Genomic DNA, 20,163 nt, shown 5'->3' on the forward strand with positions numbered 1-20,163 from the left:
ATGATATATGAAGTCCCATGGCTAAAAACTGAATTAAGTACTATTCTCGTTGGCAGCCCAGCCCCTGTCACAGGAGCGTTTGGGTGGCTGGGCTGCTCTGAATAGAGCTGACGATGGAGCTGCTTATCTGAATTAAGGAGGGTTGTCACAGTCAGGATTCCTGACTTCGAGCTAATAAAATTGTGACAACAGGGCTCTAAATGTCCTCTATGACTTGACAGCCTGAGCCAGCCAGCCAGGAGACCTGCAGAACTTAAACACAGAGCATTTATTGTTAGAAAGGGCAAGTCTTATACTCAAATAGGTTTTAACACGAACACATTAAAAGGGAGATGGCCCTGGCCCCCAGTGTCTCTGCTCTCTCCAAGGCATGTTTCAGTTATACTGCAGCCTGGCCAACCACTATTCCCTGTAGAAGTTGAAGTTCCTCTGTATTATCCAGCAGCTGGAGGAGACGGAGTACAGCAGACTCGGGAATGCCATTTGTGTGAGTTCCATCTACTTTCTAGGCTTCAGGGCAAATGGAAAAAGTCCCAATAGGCAAAATGTGTTTCCTAAAAAGCTGGACAGAGGTATGTGACATTCCTTTGCTTAACAGGCAAAACAAAATCAAGGAGTCTGGTGAACTGACGCCATGACAACAATGTGGAGAAGATTGGGAGTCTATGCTGGGAATGGTGCTGTGGACGCTCTGGGCACAGGATCCCAATTTGGAACCTCTTCTCAGAAGCGTGGGAGGCGGTGGAGGCCAAGCCCACCAGAGGCGGGGTCTCTCTCCAGCAGCCTTGGAATCATCTCTGGTTCTCCTGGGCTAGGCTCCACGGAGTCATCAATCCTCAGTCACAGGTGGGGGAATGAGCTGCAGCTGGAAGTTCTCATTCTGGAAGATGCTGTTGAAAGCAGGAGCACTCTGCGAGCCACTGAATGGCCTATAGCTCTCGCTGCTGCGATTCTGGGAGAGTTCCGTGAGAAGAGCCAGCTGCAAAGGAAGGACACACATCAGCTAAGGTTTGTGGAAAGCAGAGGGAAGAGAGGCTCCTGAATCCACTGCTTCAGGTACATGAGAGACAGTGCTATGTCGCAGGAGTAGTAACATGCATGGTCTGGATCTTAGGCCCATATATCACAAACTGGCAGTGTGACTTTGGGGAAGTTCACTTCATTTTTTAGGGCCTTAATTTCCTCATTCAATAATGAGACTGGACTGGTTCGCTCCCAAGGGCATACAAACTGTGCTCTCCCTGGCACTGGAGAGCTCTCCCACCCTGGGCTGGCCCTGCGCTGAGGGCTTCTCCAGCTGCCCCTGCTGCCGCCCTTCTCTCCCTGTGGACGTGCCCTGTGCAGAGGAGCTTGTTCTCAGCTCTGCTCATTCCAGGCTCTCCACCTTGGTGCACACTCCTTGGGGGTGAATGACTAATTATGACCACTGACTCTGACCTCTCTTCTGCCAACTCAAACTCAGGGGCTCCAGAGTGGAACCCCTGGATTCTACCTTCTCCTTCAAGTGAGTCCTCCCTGCTCCCAGCTTCCTTATTTCCACCAATGACATTAGCAGTACCCTCGTTCTGTCACTGGCTCAATTCTGGAAGAACTGTCGAGGAGGATAGAAGGGTAGGAGGAGACGCTAATGTCGGCCTGTTGGGATGCCAGCGCTCTGCCCCTCGGGGGGACCATCCCTTTCACCTAAAGAGGCTTTCTGCAAAAGCAGGGAGCTGGCAGCCTGGCTCTTGAGGTACCCCTGAAGGTCAGAGGAGACAAGAATTCTACACCCAAGGTCCTTAGACTTTCTGACTGATTAGGGTCTTTGCCTGTTGCTTCCCAGAACATTGTGAGTTAACTTCCACCCCACAAGCCCAGGTCAATACGGTCCCTAATAACAGCAGTTGGGACCTGTGGGACGGGCCACCATGTCCCACTACCAATACTCTAAGGGACTCTGCGCAGGCTCACATGGAGGCCAGTGAAAGCCTGGCCCATGGAGAGCTCACAGCTGAGACAAGCGGGCCATCAGACTCCTCAGGGAAGCCCTGTCTGTGTCTACTAAGCACGCCAGGAGTCCGAGGGGATGTCTAACAGCCTCTCGTGACTGCATCCAGTGTCTTTCCATGATAGGCACTTTGCTAGGTCCTTGACGTGTGTTATTTCTCATCCTTCACAACATACCTCTGGGGCAGAAACCCTGCGGCCTGAGAAGTGACTTGCCCTCGGTCACCAGCAGTGAGTAGCGATGTGGGATTCACCCGCCAGGCACCATGTTTTTGAGGTGCCCTCCGACCTCTGGCAAAGGGTTTTTCCCTCACAAGCAACGCTGGCACAAGCTCACATGTGTCCATGTGTCACTTCTGTGGAAAACTCAGTACCAGTGGCTGTGGTAACTGGGAAGACATCTAAAGGCCCCTAAGTTCTAAGTGTCAATTTATCAAAAGTAATCCAGGTCCTGGCCAGAGACACATGTATGGTGTCATTTACAACTCAGTAACTCTGACTCAAGCTCTAACTGCAAGTTACTGAGCAGGCCCACTCAAGCAATACGCCAGGGGCCAAGAGATGTCCCTTGCTCTGTCCGAGTCCACTTTGTGCCACTTCCTTTCTTCCATAACCCTCTCAGTTGCTCATCAGCCTGCGACGTTCTCTGCAATGACTGTTATGTACGATGCCTTGAACAGAATGGGCAACAGATGCTCAACTCAATGCTTTCACATTCTGACACTGTGAGGTGAGAAGATCAATTGCAAAAAAAAAAAAAATATATATATATATATATATATTTCCCAGGAAAAGAGGTATTTTTGTGTTCTACTTTGGTAACTTTGTGATCTGGAAATCAATGAGCCCTAAATCAGAGCTCAACAGTTTGAAGCAGAAGAACCTCCTTGGAAGGCCCCAGAAACTCAACTCTTGGGGCAGAGCTTGGCTGAGGCTGGAAAGGGATGGGGGTGAGGCCAGTTCAATAAGGCTGCTGGACTGCATCCAGGAGACCCCTGGAGAAGCTTCCTGGAATAACAAGCTCTGCCCAGACCAACTCTCAAAGAAGCAACACCACTTTTTACTCTGGCTGCCAAGTAACCTAGTAGGTTCTGCCTAAGAATGGGGAGTGCGTGAAGGGGGCCCAGGTAGAGAAGCAGAGGACACAGCAGTTTGCACAAGCTTGAGATAAGCTCAGAAACAAATGGGACCAGCTAGAATTGAGGTGTGATCTGGGGAGTGGAGAAGATGTTAGGGTTTGGACTCATTCTTTAGGTGGTGGAGATTCAGAATGTGTCGTAAACAAGGGCATGACACATTTGGGTTTAGAAAGGGTAGCCAGGCAGCAGCATGGAGAAGGGACAGAAGGGTTTCTAGCCAATCAGAAGACCTGCAGTGGCCTCCGTGAGTGATAAGGAGGCCCCACTGGGGGTAGTGGCAAAAGGGGATTAGTAGAGAAGATCCCACAGGATGTCCCCAGTTGGGTGGAAGGAAGGGGAGGGGTGAGCCTAGTGCTGCCAGGTCTCTGCTCTGGGTGGCTGGAAGACAGAGGTGTCGTTCCTGAGGCAGGCACCAGGTGCGAAGAACAGGTCGAGAAAGCGATGAGTATGCTTCTGAAGTGCCTGGGGGACACCTGGTCTGATGTGGTGGTAGTGACTGCTAGAAGCCCTCCAATCTGTACTCTTCTTCCCCAGTTAGAGTAGACCAAGAATTGTAGCCTGAGGTCTTTTGGAATAAAATCCAATTTTCCCAGTCATTGCAGCGAGGCGTGGTCATGGGTCTAAACTCTAGACAGTGGAGGTAAGTGGGAACAACCAGGTTGAACCACACAAGTTTAAGTCACGTGCTAAGGAAGGCAGAGCACAAGACACACGAAAGCTGGAGGGAGGTGCGTGGATGTGCCCTGGCTGGCTGCAGTTACACTTCTCTCTTGCTTAAACCACTACTACTTTGCATTTGTCTTTCATGGCCAAAACTAATTCAACCAATGCAGATGCCCAGGAGGGTCTAGGGCTTCGGACAGATTGGGCACCTATCCATATCCTAAGCAAAGTCCTCCTGGGATCAGCCTTCTGGCCTGCTCTCTCTGGAGGGAGGTCAAACACAGAAGCCCTTCTATGTCCTCACAGGTCATGGTAGGAAGGGACAGACAGCTTTCCACTTCCTTTGCTCTCTTTGCCAAGCTCTGAGTGCTCCCTGGGGCCAGGGTCTGTTGTCCATGTAGCCATAACAGGGATGCCAGGGCACCTTCCAGGTTAGGAGGAGGCTAGAGAGAGGTTCCAAGACACTGCCTTTCTAAAGCAGTAAATTATAAATAGGGAAATTAAAATATAAACAACCACGCAAACATTACCCTGGAGCTTCCTCGGTAGAGACGGCAAAGCTGATCAAATGCTTGGATTTGCTGTGGATCCAGAACAGGTTCTGAGGTTCCCTGAAAAATAAAAACTGATACGATTAACATTATGTGGCTAGGCAGTCTCTGAATGTGCTCTACACGATGCTGAAGCAGAATATGGTGCTTCCTTCATTCTTCTGAAAACAATCCGTGCTACCAGCAATTAGTGACATATATGCTGAACATGAGTTAGAAATTGGCACGTCCCCTAAGAACTCTCCTTGGTGTGTGGCTGCAGGTTGACCTGTCTGTGGACCCTTTTCCCAATGGAGTCTCCAAATGTCCCGTATGTACATGTTCCTTTCAGGTTTCTTGATCCCTCTTTGGCATCACTACGCAGAGCTAGTTAGTTCCTTCCAGCCTTGCATTCCCATGTCCATCACTTCACATGGCCAGCAAGGATACCCCTTTTCTCTGTCTTGGTAACAGGAGATGCACTGTCATTTAAAAATCTCATCCTCTCCCTGTTTCATTATAAAGCTTGTAGCCACCTATGGGGTTGCAAGATTCATCTGCTACTTTTGGGAAAAGGGCCGGTCTAGCCTGCTCTTACAGCAGCCTTGTTTTGTTCCACCTGTTACTGTGGTGGAACCTGCCAAACTGCGGTTTTCCTCTCAGTGGACCTGATCCAACTCATATGCAGAGAGAAGAAATGGGATCCTGGGGGAGGCGGCCATAGGCTTTGGAGTCAGAGGAGAATCTGGATACTGGTTCTGACAGTAACCTGCTATGTAACTTTAGGCAAGTCACCTCACTTCTCTAAACCTCAGCTGCCTCACGTGTGGGAAGGAAGGGGTAATGCTTACCTTTTGAGATTACCAAAAATTAAATGAGATATATATTTAAAGTGTCGCCTGCCTAGTACCAGGTGAGGGCTCAGTACACACTAGCTTTTCTTACAATTCAGAGATACCCATAGTTAAAAGTTGATTTCAGAAGTGTTTTTGTTTATGTATAAGATTAGTTAAAAGACGTTTTTCTTTGCCCTATATTATGAACCTGTCCCAAGCGTCTGCACTGCACAGGTTGGTGGGTAAGAGCCTGCACTCCAGAGTTCATCAGCCTAAGCCCAAACCCTGGCTTTAACAATTATGAGCAGCACAATCTTAGGCAAGTTCTCTGAGGTGGGTACTTTTTGCTTGCTTGTTTGTTTTTGCTCACATGGGGATAATGACTATAGCTACACCACATAAAGTGGCTATGAAGATTCAAGAAGGTAATGCACGCAGAACACGTAGTAGATGCACGGGACTCTGCAAGTTCTCACTGAGCACTACTAACTAGAGAGCATAGGAAGGCCCACAGGTACCACGCACAGAGCCGGTCTCCAGGGGACAACGTCATGTGGCCCTTGTCCTGATGTGGCTACAGAAACAGAAAGGAAGGGGGCATCAGAGCATCATGCACAGGCAAAACTGGGTAATGAAGGAGGCTGGCAGATGTGCAGGAGTGGGTATGCGGAGCGTGAGAGGGAAAACTTCATGGAAATGAGAGCTGCTACAGTCAGCTCCCTGTCTGTCTTGCTCATCAGTGCCCAGTACTGTGCTTGCACAGAGCAGCCACAGAGTCATCATCTGCTGATCAAATGAAGGGATGGGAGGGCCGACATGCAGATTTTCGATTTCTTACTATTTATCACTGGAGTTGTGACCAACCCTCTGCCATGCAATAAGAACATAGGGCAGGGCTTCTGACACACTTGGGCTCAATCTGGACTCTGCCCAAGACTAGGTGAGTGGCTTTAGGCAAGGAATTTAGCTTCTCCCAGTCTGTTTCTTTATCTATAAAACTCTACTTTGCAGAATCGTTGTGAAAATTAGACATCATGTATGGGCTTAGCATCTATTTGATGCTCAATCAATGGCAGTAATTACTGCGATTGTGTTGTTTATACTCCCAGAGAGAAGTGCCCCCCTAGAAAGAACAATGGGATGAAATCAGGAAACATGGGCTCCAATCCTGTTACCTGCTCCCTGTATAACCTGAGGAGGTCACATCTCTCCTCTATGTTCCAACTGATTAAAGGGCAATGCCACCCCGGCCACACTCCACCATCCAGGGAAGACGTGGGCACCACGAGATTAACAGGCATTTAGGGCATGGAAGGTTCAAGAAAAATAGTAATGTATACTGAGCCTAATCATGGCTTTTATCTTTTATTGCATATTCGGAAGCAAATTAGGGGTAATGTCACAAAGACACATGGCAGCCCTGAAGAGAAATAACAGTTTCCATCTACAGATGCCAAATTAGGGTCAGACAAAAAAATAAAGGAGGAGCAACTAAATATGAACATAATCTCTGTTCACATCTAAAAACATAAAAGTATTCTCAGACCACTAAATCCCCCAGGATAAAACTGGTTAGGAGTGATTTTCCAATTGGAAAGACAGAAAAATGCATTTGCTGCTGTCTGTTAGAGCAAATTTCTTTCTTTCCATGTAACAAAGTCCAATGTTAAGAGCTAAAAATTAAACTGTACCAAGTATGAGAGGAAGAAACAGTGGCCACCCTGGAAATGACCTTGTAGTACTCAGCATAAAAGTAAATCCAGTGGAAAGCGAGGTCCTGAGGGTCTCTGAGAGCCCAGGGAGGGGTGTTGGGCTAACACGGCTGCCAGCACAGTGCGAAGCTCAGTGAAAGGTGAAAGTGGGAGCAGTAACCGTATCTGCTAGAAGGAAGAAAACAAACCGGGGCTCTCAGGATCCACAGACCTCTTTTTTTCTTTTTTTTTTGAGACAGAGTCTCGCTCTGTCGCCCAGGCTGGAGTGCAGAGACGTGATCTCAGCTCACTGCAACCTCAGCCTCCCAGGTTCAAGCGATTCTCCTACCTCAGCCTCCTCAGTGGCTGGGATTACAGGCGCGCACCACCACGCCTGGCTATTTTTTGTAGTTTTAGTAGAGACGGGGTTTCACCATGTTGGTCAGGCTGGTCTTGAATTCCCGACCTCAGGTGGTCCATCCGCCTCGGCCTCTCAAAGTGCTGGGATTACAGGCGTGAGCCACTGTGCCTTGCCACAGACCTCTTAACAAACATATCAAGCTCTGATATAGGAAAACAATCATGATCCACTGCCACCCTACAGACCAAGTTCTCAAGAACAGGGCTGATTCTACTCCTAGGGATATTGGACACGAAGCCTTCCAAATCATACTCGAAGACACAGACTGTCACAGAAGTCTGAGCTCTGCTTGTTCATTTCTTACTCTCTACAATTACTAAGATCCTGAAATCAAAACCCTAACATTTCCTTTCCTAATTATCTTTCCACACTAACACCTGAGAAGATCAAACCTAGTTTGAGAGAGACACGGGCCACTCTGTATAATTCGTAACACAATCATGTCTTTTCGGTATTCTAGAAGCCTCCTACAGGCGCTTCTATAATTTTCTGGTGGCAATGAAGGTGGAGACGAAGTAGGACGAGTGGAATGAGAAGCCTATTTCCCCCTTTTCTCCCTGCCTGCCCTCCATCTCACTTTCAAATCTTTCCCTATATCTGTTAGAGCCTCAGCCAGTCTTTTGCCACCACTTAAGCTGTTTCACACTGGAGGTCCTTAATATTTAAACGTTTTGCCTAAATCAAAGTTTGGCTTCAGAGATAAAGGAAAAGCCACATACATACCTCCTTCCCCTCTGCAAACAGGAAATACTTTTTCTAAATTCCCACCCACAACACAGTTTGCTCTCAGATTGAACCTGACTCCTCATAGCCCCTCATTCTCTAATGCCTCAAAACTCTCAGTAGGTCACAGCTAATAATGAATTAGGTAATGAAATAATGCGACAGGCAGACAAGCTGCTAAGCTGCCTAGAGAGAGGAGGGGAAAATGTGGCAGAACGTCTCTGCGGGAGATTCTTTTATAGTGGTCATGACCCTAGAATGATCAGCTCTAAGGGAGGTGAGTGCTTGAGGCCACAGAGACAGACTGAAAGGCTAACTGAAAAACCTTAAAAACCCAAGCCCTTCAATACCACAATTAAAAAGAAACAACATGGTGACCGTTCACAGCACAGGGAAAAACGCTGGTTTACGTTTTCTCAGATGCGACACAGAGAACAACTCTCCCTCCCCGGCTGCAGCAGCTCGCTTTATCGATCGTGTAATGACCATGTGCCAGCCCCTGTTACAAGTACTGAGCATGGATCATCTCATTTAATCATCTCAAAAACCCTACGAGGTAGGTACTTTTCTTATTGTTATTTTACAGGTGAAGAAACTCAGGTCCTGGGATTCAGTGAGATGCCAAGGTCACTCTGGCTGGCGGCAGAGCCCAGATCTGAATCGGGACAGCCCGGTTCCAGAGGTGCTTCTCATCTGCCATTCTCTCGGTAGTGGTCTGAAAGAAGCCTGATGAAAGTCACTTTCTTTTTTTTTTTTTTTTTTTTTTTGAGATGGAGTTTCACTCTTGTCACCCAGGCTGGAGTGCTGTGGCACGATCTCGGTTCACTGCAACCTCTGCCTTCCAGGTTCAAGTGATTCTCCTGTCTCAGCCTCCCAAATAGCTGGGATTACAGGCACACGCCACCATGCCCAGCTAATTTTTGTATTTTTAGGACAGATGAGGTTTCATCATATTAGTCAGGCTGGTCTCGAACTCCTGACCTCAGGTGATCCGCCTGCCTCGGCCTTCCAAAGTGCTGCGATTACAGGCGTGAGCCACCATGCCCAGCCGACTAAGTCACTTTCAAGGGCCTCAAAAGGTTATGTGAGGAGCAGTGTAGGACTCGCCTGGGTCAATCTGCCTAATCAAGCTCCTGTGAAACTGATGGACACCTGCCCTCCTTCTGGGGATCCTTCATGATTCTGCTTTCATTTCAAAACTCATCCCATCATTCTATAGAGTATAAACAAAAGACCCAGGAGACAGGAGAGAGCAGCTAATGGAAATAAATATAGCTAGCTATTAGTGTTCTGCTTAAAAATGACTTTGGAAGCCTAGACCAAAGCCCAGTGTTAACAACTAAGCTTCATTCTGCAGTGAGACACTTCACATACAACGTAATAACCGTTTTGGGTACACACTAGGCATTCACGAACGCCTCTGCCATCACAGAAACAAGTCTGAACTTGGCTCTGACACTAATTAGTTGTGTTGATATTCCCCATATCAGTTATCTCAACTACAAACGGGGAAAATCTCTGCACAGCCTACCTTACAAGGCTCTTTCTTATGAGGAAAGGGCTGGGAAGGGAAATGGAAAAAGCTCATTTCCTGTTGTCCATTAGTCTCTGGCCTTCTGCTAGCTACTTTTATGTTTAATGTGTACATTAGCCCATTGAAGGAGAAATTATTTTCTCTAATTTACCTGTGAGGAAACTGAAGTTTAGACATATTAAAATACAGCTTGTAAGAGACACGGTAACTCTTGATAACGGGTCTAACCCTAAAGCCCACTATGACATGTTAGTGATAAACATAAGGTGCTCTGAATGTATATAGTTTCATGGGCTGCTCGTGGACAACCTGGGCTGCCTGGTCTGTGTCTGTAGGGGCTAATGCTGCATCTGCCCGAGTGCCTACCGGGATCCTTTGTGGTCCCATCATAAGGTTAGCACTAGGTGAAGGCTGTGTCATTAGATAAGGAAACCTAAGTATCTTCTGTTTGGTGCTGGTCACCTGTTTTGCTCCCTCACAAAAGAAAATGTCCCCCAATTGGTTTAAAGTCTTTGAAACCCATATACTGTTCCTGCATAGGCTTGGCTACTCCTTGCCCAACCTGCTTTGAAAGGCAACAGCTTGGGGGAAAATCTGTGGTGACAAAAGCTGATCATCTCATTATACATTAAAAAAAAATGGATTAAAAAATGTAGAATACAGTTTGAATTTTTAGATAACTAATGTAGCTCCTTGGTCAAATTCATGACAACCTTCCTGTTTTCTTGACAGGGTTGGAAAGGGTTGGCCATTTCAATGTATCTGCCTCACAGGCAGGGGAAGCTCAAATTCCCAAACATTAAAAAATCACTGCTGGATGCTGCCACCCACAATGTGGCAGAGGTATTTTCCCGAGTCATCATTATCCCGAGATGCCAGGACAGACAGCAGGACCATTACAAACAGGCATGAAAATGACAGCACAGGGACACAGATGGATGACAGTGAGACTGACCCCCTTCCCGGGGCCACTGTCCTGCGCAAACCTGGAGTCTTGCCACATAGCATACTGTGGCCATTCCATAATTACATATTCTTTTTGTCAGTACAGGAAGATCTTTAAAAAATCCAGAAAGATTACTGTTACAGGGCGTGTACTAGGGAAAGGGACACTCTGGGGATCTGCCCTAGTAGAACTTCAAAATAAGCCTCAAAAATACGTGGCTGATTTAATAGTAATTAATAGCTTGCCAGAGAAAAACCTCAAGTCTCTGAAGGAAGACAACACAATCCAGATGCTTGACAACACAGAGTAGGGGCTCTCTTTTAAGGAGGTGTTATTATGTCTTGAATAATACCCACCATCAGTTGATATTTCATGGAAAACCAGGGAGCAAAATTTCAACATTATGATGAAAGAAATGTAAATTCTAACCAGAACACACTAGGATATTTGTAGAAAACAACAAAACATAAAAGTCCCAAGGCAGTGACTTGTCAGCCACAGCAGAGACTGTGCTAAGCCCCCGCCTACATTCCACGTTCATCTCCTCCTCCTTCCCTTCTGCGTTAGCCAATGGAGATTCCCACTGTTTCCCGAACACGCCCAATCCAATGTTTGATACTATATGAAGACGTGGGAGCTTTCAGGGGCGGCACAATTGATTTGCGACAGAGGTCCAGGCAGAAGGCTAAGCTCTGCAGTGACAGAAAACACCACACACATTAGAGCAGTACAATCTATGAAGCTCTGTTCAAATCCCACGACCTTTACAAATGGCTGATAATTCAGCACAGTGCAATTAAGAACGGCCTCCTGAGTTGTTTTAATGCACAGTGACAGGCTGCTAGTGGCTCTGTCACACATACTGAAGAGAAAGAAGATAACTACCATGTATTGTGGGAAGTGCCTAAAAGCTTCATCAGGAAACATGTTGGAGGGGAAAGGCCCATTTGTAACTCAATCGGTAATCTCAACGTCCAAGAAGATGGTAGCCATGAGCGAACTCCTGTTTTGCTGAGGGAGTTCCCTTCCATATAGAAAGGGCATAGGATGTATAGAGAACTACTGGCACTGAGGTGGTCTCACACACAGCCCCATAATAAGACACACATATGACAATCTGAGTGGGAACAGACAACTACTCAAGCAGAAGTGTCATATTAAGAAGTGCAAAACCCACAGCCATTAACTCTCAGCTGCATTAGCATGGGAGCTAATAAATGATGTTAGCTAAGTCTCTGATGATGAGCTGTAAGGCTCGATCCTTGGCTTTTTTTTTTCCCCCTTTGAGATGGAGTTTTGCTGTTGTTGACCAGGCTGGAGTGCAATGGCATGACCTTGGCTCACTGCAACCTCCGCCTCCCAGGTTCAAACGATTCTCCTACCTCAGCCTCCCGAATAGCTGGGATTACCGATGCATGCCACCATGTCCAGCTAATTTTTTGTGTTTTTCAGTAGAGACAGGGTTTCACCATGTTGGCCAGGCTCGTCTCAAACTCCTGACCTCGGGTGATTCGCCCGCCTCGGCCTCCCAAAGTGCTGGGATTACAGGTGTGAGCCACTGCACCCGACCAACCTTGGCTTTTTTATATACAAATATTTTATCAATGGCTTAAAGGGAAAAGAACCCTATCCTTGGGAGGAAAAAATGATTCCCAAGGGTCAGAAACTGAAACAATATAAGCAATGCCTGGCACTTGGCTCCAGAAACCAAGGGTATATGCATCAATAGCATGTGTAAACAGAATCGGGAGTTTGATATCAGTATGTTAATTGTTAATCAACCATGCAAAATGGCTGCTAAAACGTTAATGTGCTTTTGGTTCCATTTACAGAAACAGACTCCAGAGTAAGGAAGATAATGACGTCATTTTGTTCTAAAATGACCTCACCTGAAGTACAATGGTAATACTCAAGATGTGGTATGATAGCGTGGAGAAGATAGAGGAAATGGATTGTGGATGTTCTGCCTGGACAAGGGACCACCGAGGGCTGGAGATTGAGGACCTCAGCTGCATTAAGGACTGGAAAGGCTGCACTGTAACAGAAGGATTAAGCTGTTTTTGGTAGGTCCCAGGGGAAGGACCAGGATCAATTGGCTTCACCTACTACAAGGAAGAATTATCTTAGTTACAGCTTCCAAAGATGGAATATCCTGCCCTAAGAAGGTGGTTTTCAAGCAGAGGCAGAACACTGCTTGTTCCAATGGATGAGGAGAGAGGCTACTTCTAGCATGACAGCCTGAGGAGCTCTGCTGTAGTCTAGATGTTGTTCCCTCCAACCCTTGTATTGAGATTGGAGCTCCAGTGTTGGAGGGGCCTAATGGAGGTGTTTGTGCTATGGAGGCGGATCCCTCATGAATAGATTAGTGCCTTCCCTGAGGGTGGGAGGTGAGTGATTTCTCACTCTATTAGTTCCCATGAGAGGTGGTTGTTTAAAAGAGCCTGGTACTTCCCTCCCCTCCCTCTCCCGGTGCTCCTCTTGTGTTGCTGAAACAATGCCCCAAAGAGTTAAAAACGATCTACGACTAACAGAAATTCTTGAGTTTGCAATATAGCAGATAAGGAACAATTTGCTAAAATGCTGAAACTTCCTCTGCTTGTGAGATTAAAAAATGGTTGAAATTGGCTGGAAGCAACATGGCTGACTGCAGTTTGCACGGAATGAGCTCACTGATGTCACAGCCCAATTTCTACTGCGTATTTCATACTAATTCTTCCCAAACTTGCACTTGAGACCCATGGGGTAGCATGCAAAGATAAACATGCGTCCCTGAGGACTTTCCAGACCTTCTCTTTTCTACTAACCACCTGCTAATCCCAGAATCTACCCCCTGAACCTTTACTAATAGAATTACTGCCTTAAAACCAGCATAGGGAGACAGATTTGAGCTGGACTCCTGTCTTCTTGTTAGTCAATTTATAATAAAAAGCAGTTCTTTTCTAAAAACAAAAACAAAAACAAAAAACATCCACAGTGTCATAGTGTTGGCTTCTAACATATCAGGCCAGCAATGCCCCTTTTTCTTGGTAACAATGTGATCTCTGGACATGATGGCTCCCCTTTGCCTTCTGCCTTGAGTGGAGGCAGCCTGAGGCTCCCACCAGAAGCAGATGCTGGTACATGCTGCTTGTACAGCCTACAGAACCATGAGCAAAATCAACCTATTTTCTTTATAAATTACCCAGCTGTGGGTATTCCCTTATAGCAATACAAGTGGATTAAGATAAATTCCAAATAAAAACTGGTGACAACTATAAAACAAAAACTCCAAGCATTTAAAGACCAAATGAAGAAACTATCCTCCCTACACTATGAAAATTTGGTAAGAAAGATGACTATGGTTTCTGAACCGACTGCTCCCTTCCCCACCTTCACAACTCAGCAAGACAGAACTCCACACTACTGCAACCAAGAACAGCAGGCTCTCTTCATCCCAAGACCACAGCTGGAAGGCTTTCTTCCCAGCAGGAGCAGGACTTTGGTATTTTTCATCCTGCCATCAGCTACGTGTTGCTGGAGCCAAGTCCTAGGTGAGTACAGTCAGAGGTAATGGGGGGTTCCCTTCTTCTAGAAGCCTCTACTCATGGAATGGAAGCTCTACCTTGGAGGCTGTGCACTGAAAATCTTTGGTTTCTGATCACCCTTGCCCTGGCTTATGAGTCCGGGAGAGGCAGGTCAGGGGGCTGCTTAGGCTCCACCTTAGGCTGCTGTCCCTCCCCGCTTCCAACAGCATTCAACTACTAGACCGGGGGATGACAGTCAGCGAAAAGCTTGCCATTGTGCCTACCCCCAGCTCCAGAGCTCCAGCTCAGAAATTTTTCCTTGGGAAAAAAGTAGGTCCTAAAATAAACAACTCCTAGTCTTTTCCCAAGGGAACTGACTTCACTTGAAACTGAATATAGAGAACTTCAGTCCAGGTGTGTTCTTAAGAACAGTGGAGGGGGGCATGCCCAAGATGGCAGAACAGGAACAGCTCCAAAAAAAAGAGAATTTTAGACCAATATCCCTGATGAACATCGATGCAAAAATCCTCAATAAAATACTGGCAAACCGAATCCAGCAGCACATCAAAAAGCTTATCCACCATGATCAAGTGGGCTTCATCCCTGGGATGCAAGGCTGGTTCAACATATGCAAATCAATAAACGTAATCCAGCATATAAACAGAACCAAAGACAAAAACCACATGATTATCTCAATAGATGCAGAAAAGGCCATTGACAAAATTCAACAGCCCTTCATGCTAAAAACTCTCAATAAATTCAGTAGTGATGGAACGTATCTCAAAATAATAAGAGCTATTTATGACAAACCCACAGCCAATATCGTACTGAATGGGCAAAAACTGGAAGCATTCCCTTTGAAAACTGGCACAAGACAGGGATGCCCTCTCTCACCACTCCTATTCAACATAGTGTTGGAAGTTCTGGCTAGGGCAATCAGGCAAGAGAAAGAAATCAAGGGTATTCAGTTAGGAAAAGAAGAAGTCAAATTGTCCCTGTTTACAGATGACATGATTGTATATTTAGAAAACCCCTTTGTCTCAGTCCAAAATCTCCTTAAGCTGATAAGCAACTTCAGCAAAGTCTCAGGATACAAAATTAATGTGCAAAAATCACAAGCATTCTTATACACCAGTAATAGACAAACAGAGAGCCAAATTATGAATGAACTCCCATTCACAATAGCTTCAAAGAGAATAAAATACCTAGGAATCCAACTTACAAGGGATGTAAAGGACCTCTTCAAGGAGAACTACAGACCACCGCTTAGTGAAATAAAAGAGGACACAAACAAATGGAAGAACATACCATGCTCATGGATAGGAAGAATCAATATTGTGAAAATGGCCATACTGCCCAAGGTTATTTATAGATTCAATGCCATCCCCATCAAGCTACCAATGAGTTTCTTCACAGAATTGGAAAAAACTGCTTTGAAGTTCATATGGAACCAAAAAAGACCCCACATTGCCAAGACAATCCTAAGTCAAAAAACAAAGCTGGAGGCATCACACTACCTGACTTCAAACTATACTACAAGGCTACAGTAACCAAAACAGCATGGTACTGGTACCAAAACAGAGATATAGACCAATGGAACAGAACAGAGCCCTCAGAAATAATACCACACATCTACAGCCATCTGATCGTTGACAAACCCGAGAAAAACAAGAAATGGGGAAAGGATTCCCTATTTAATAAATGGTGCTGGGAAAATTGGCTAGCCATAAATAGAAAGCTGAAACTGGATCCTTTCCTTATTCCTTATACTAAAATTAATTCAAGATGGATTAGAGATTTAAATGTTAGACCTAAAACCATAAAAACCCTAGAAGAAAACCTAGGTAATACCATTCAGGACACAGGCATGGGCAAGGACTTCGTGTCTAAAACACCAAAAGCAATGGCAACAAAAGCCAAAATTGACAAATGGGATCTAATTAAACTAAAGAGCTTCTGCACAGCAAAAGAAACTACCATCAGAGTGAACAGGCAACCTACAGAATGGGAGAAAATTTTTGCAATCTACTCATCTGACAAAGGGCTAATATCCAGAACTTATAAAGAACTTAATCAAATTTACAAGAAAAAAACAACCCCATCAAAAAGTGGGCAAAGGATATGAACAGACATTTCTCAAAAGAAGACATTCATACAGCCAACAGACACATGAAAAAATGCTCATCATCACTCACCATCAGAGAAATGCAAAAACCACAATGAGATACCATCTCACACCAGTTAGAATGGCAATCATTAAAAAATCAGGAAACAACAGATGCTGGAGAGGATGTGGAGAAATAGGAACACTTTTACACTGTTGGTGGGACTGTAAACCAGTTCAACCATTGTGGAAGACAGTGTGGCGATTTCTCAAGGATCTAGAACTAGAAATACCATTTGACCCAGTCATCCCATTACTGGGGATATACCCCAAGGATTATAAGTCATGCTGCTATAAAGACACATGCACACATATGTTTATTGCGGCACTATTCACAATAGCAAAGACTTGGAATCAACCCAAATGTCCATCAGTGACAGACTGGATTAAGAAAATGTGGCACATATACACCATGGAATACTATGTAGCCATAAAAAAGGATAAGTTGGCCGGGCGCGGTGGCTCAAGCCTGTAATCCCAGCACTTTGGGAGGCTGAGACGGGTGGATCACGAGGTCAGGAGATCGAGACCATCCTGGCCTACACGGTTAAACCCCATCTCTACTAAAAAAAATACAAAAAACTAGCCAGGCGAGATGGCGGGCGCCTGTAGTCCCAGCTACTGGGGAGGCTGAGGCAGGAGAATGGCGTAAACCCGGGAGGCGGAGCTTGCAGTGAGCCGAGATCGCGCCACTGCACTCCAGCCTGGGCGACAAAGCGAGACTCCGTCTCAAAAAAAAAAAAAAAAAAAAAAAGGATAAGTTCGTGTCCTTTGTAGGGACATGGATGCAGCTGGAAACCATCATTCTCAGCAAACTATTGCAAGAACAGAAAACCAAATACCGCATGTTCTCACTCATAGGTGGGAATTGAACAATGAGATCACTTGGACACAGGAATGGGAACATCACACACTGGGTCCTATTGTGGGGAGGGGATGGGGGGAGGGATAGCATTAGGAGATATACCTAATGTAAATGATGAGTTAATGGGTGCAGCACACCAACATGGCACATGTATACATATGTAACAAACCTGCACGTTGTGCACATGTATCCTAGAACTTAAAGTATAATAATAATAATAATAATAATAATAATAATAATAATAATAAAAGAACAGTGGAGGTAGTGGTGAAATGCAACTGGGAATAGACTTATGGATTTAATGAAGACACAACCTAGACTATAGGCTGGCTACTTTGCAGAAGAGAACTGAGGAAAAAGACAACTGCAGGAGACCTTGTGAGGTCAGAAGAAATATCAAAACTAGGTCTCAGAAACTATTACTTAAAATAAACTGCAGGCCGAGCACAGTGGCTCAAGCCTGTAATCCCAGCACTTTGGGAGGCCGAGACGGGCGGATCACGAGGTCAGGAGATCGAGACCATCCTGGCTAACACGGTGAAACCCCGTCTCTACTAAAAAAATACAAAAAAAAACTAGCCGGGCGAGGTGGCGGGCGCCTGTAGTCCCAGCTACTCAGGAGGCTGAGGCAGGAGAATGGCGTGAACCCGGGAGGCGGAGCTTGCAGTGAGCTGAGATCTGGCCACTGCACTCCAGCCTGGGCGACAGAGCAAGACTCCGTCTCAAGAAAAAACAAAAACAAAAACAAAAACAAACAAAAAAAGAAACTGCAATTTGACTGGATTAGTTTATAGACAATTTATGTCCCAAGGCATTAGTGGAAACAGTAGAGCAATCATCAGGCAATTTGTAGAGCTTAACAGTGGGGTATGGTCAGAGAAAAACAAACAACAACAACAAAACGAGAGCCCAGCCAATACCACTGTCATTCCAGGGTGACTGCAGACATACCCAAGGCTACACCTACTTGAGAAACAATATCAGAAGCTTAATATTGTGGAGAAAAATAGACTTTACTAAATTCATCTAGCCAGTCATCAATAACAAGCCCTTGGGGGTAGGTAGGGGGACCAGTATATAGGGTATACAATATATTTTTCTAAAATGTCCAGTTTCCATTAAAAAGTTATGAGGCATGCAAAGAAACAGGAAAGTATGCTCAAACTCCAGGAAAAAAAGCACAAAACAAACTGGAAGAGTAAACAGATGTCAGATTTAACAGAAAAATATTTCAAAATAGTCATTATAAATATCTTCACAGAACTAAAGGAAAGCATGGCTTACAAAGTAAAGGAAGGTATGATGACAATATAACATCAATAGAGACAGTATCAATAAAGAGATACAAATTATAAAACAGAATGAATGAAAATTCTGGAGTTGAAAACTACAACTGAAACAAATTCACAAGACAGGCTCAGCGGTTGATTTGAGCTAGCAGAAGAACTGGTGACTTGAAGACAGTTCAGCAGAGACCATACAAGCTGAACAACAGAGAGAAAAAAGAATGAAGAAAAGTGAACACAGTCGCAGAGAAATGTGGAGTTATCAGCCCAACATATGCATAAAGAGAGGACTAGAAGAGGAGAGAAAGGAGAGGGAAAAGATTTGAATACATTATGGCTAAAATGTTCTACGTTCATTGAAAAACAATAACCTACACATTCAGGAAGCTTAACAAATTCTAAGTAGGATGAAAACAAACAGATCCACAAACAGATACATCATAATAATTTATCTGAAAGTACATAATAATGTAATGCCAAAAGTCAGTAACAATGTGAAAAACTTGAAAACAGCAAGAGAAAAATGACTAGTAATTTATAAAGAACCTCAATAACACTAACAGCAGAAACAATGGAGGCCACATATTCAAAATGCTCAAAGAAAAAACTGCCCACTAAGATTTCTATATCCAGCAAAGCTGGCTTTCAAAAATGAAGGTGACATAAAAACTTTCCCAGTTAAACAAAAACTGAGAGAATTTGTTGATAGGCAGACCTGGCTTATAAGAACTACTAATGCAATTTCTTTGGCATGAAAGCAACTGACTATGGAGGGTAATTCAAATCCATGTTAAAAAAAAAAAGGAACTGCAAAAGGTAAGTATGAAATTATAAAATACAATACAAATGCATATTTGCTTTTTTCTTCTAATAACTTATTTTAAAAAGCAATCATACAAAGTGTGTATAAATGTTGGGCTTGTAATATGTGGAAATGTAATATATGTAACATTTGCACAAAGGAGGTGGGTGAAAACAAAGTTTTTACTAAGCTAAGGAAATGACTACAGATGGTAAAGTAAAAATTACAACAACGTATTGTTGCATTTGTAACATTACTAGATGCACTATACCTAACAATATAACTATATATGTACTATATATTACTAAAGGCACTAAATATATTTTGTTGTATGTGCAATACCACAAAAGTGGGGGAAAGGGAATAAAACTATATAGGAGTGTATATATATAAATGGAATTAAGCTACTTTAAATCAAAAGCTGAATATGAAAAGCTAAGATGCATATGGTAAATCCTAGGCCACCACTAAAAAAACCTGAAAAACTGTTAATTGTTAAAGACTTCATCAAAAAGATATGAAGCACCATTTATTACATTGGGAGTCCTTTCCCTATTGCTTGTTTTTGTTGGCCTTGTCAAAGATCAGGCGGTTGTAAGTTTGAGGCTTTATTTCTGAGTTTTCTATTCTGTGCCATTGATCTATGTGTCTGTTTTGTAACAGTACCAAGCTGTTTTGGTTACTGTGGCTTTATAGTATAGTTTGAAGTCAGGTAGTGTGATGCCTCCAGCTTTGATCTTTTTGTTTAGCATTGCTGTGGCTGGTTATTCATGGTCTTTTTTTGTTCCACATGAATTTTAGAATAGTTTTTTTCTAATTCTGTGAAGAATTATGTTGGTAGTTTGGTAGGAATAGCACTGACTGTAAATTGCTTTGAGCAGCATGGCCATCTTTATAATATGGATTCTTCCAATCCATGAGCATTGACTGTTTTTTCCATGTATATGTGTCATCTCTGATTTCTTTCAGCAATGTTTTGCAGTTCTCCTTTTAGAAGATATCTTGGTTAACTATCTTCCTGGTATTTCATTTCGTTGTGTTTTGTTTTGTGGCTATAGAAAGTGAGATTCTGTT

The 20,163-nt window shown here is 44.4% G+C and overlaps 1 protein-coding gene across 3 annotated transcripts in view; it reads right to left on the bottom strand.

Annotated features, from left to right (window-relative positions):
• Window positions 1–242: 242 nt before the first annotated feature.
• Window positions 243–20,163, bottom strand: part of VPS8 (VPS8 subunit of CORVET complex) — a 263,309-nt gene continuing 243,388 nt past the window's right edge. For 2 of the 3 annotated variants that reach the window (XM_030931123.1, XM_030931127.1), the window contains 2 exons: window positions 4,319–4,399; window positions 250–979 (listed from right to left, as the gene is read on the bottom strand). In XM_030931123.1, coding sequence (XP_030786983.1) covers window positions 830–979; window positions 4,319–4,399 — 231 coding nt within the window. In that variant the 3' untranslated portion in view covers window positions 250–829. Of the gene's footprint in view, window positions 980–4,318; window positions 4,400–20,163 lie in introns of all 3 variants that reach the window. The other variant, XM_030931118.1, reaches the window with a different exon arrangement.

This window comes from Rhinopithecus roxellana, chromosome 1, assembly GCF_007565055.1.
Source record: "Rhinopithecus roxellana isolate Shanxi Qingling chromosome 1, ASM756505v1, whole genome shotgun sequence".
Classification (NCBI taxonomy): Eukaryota; Metazoa; Chordata; class Mammalia; order Primates; family Cercopithecidae; genus Rhinopithecus; species Rhinopithecus roxellana.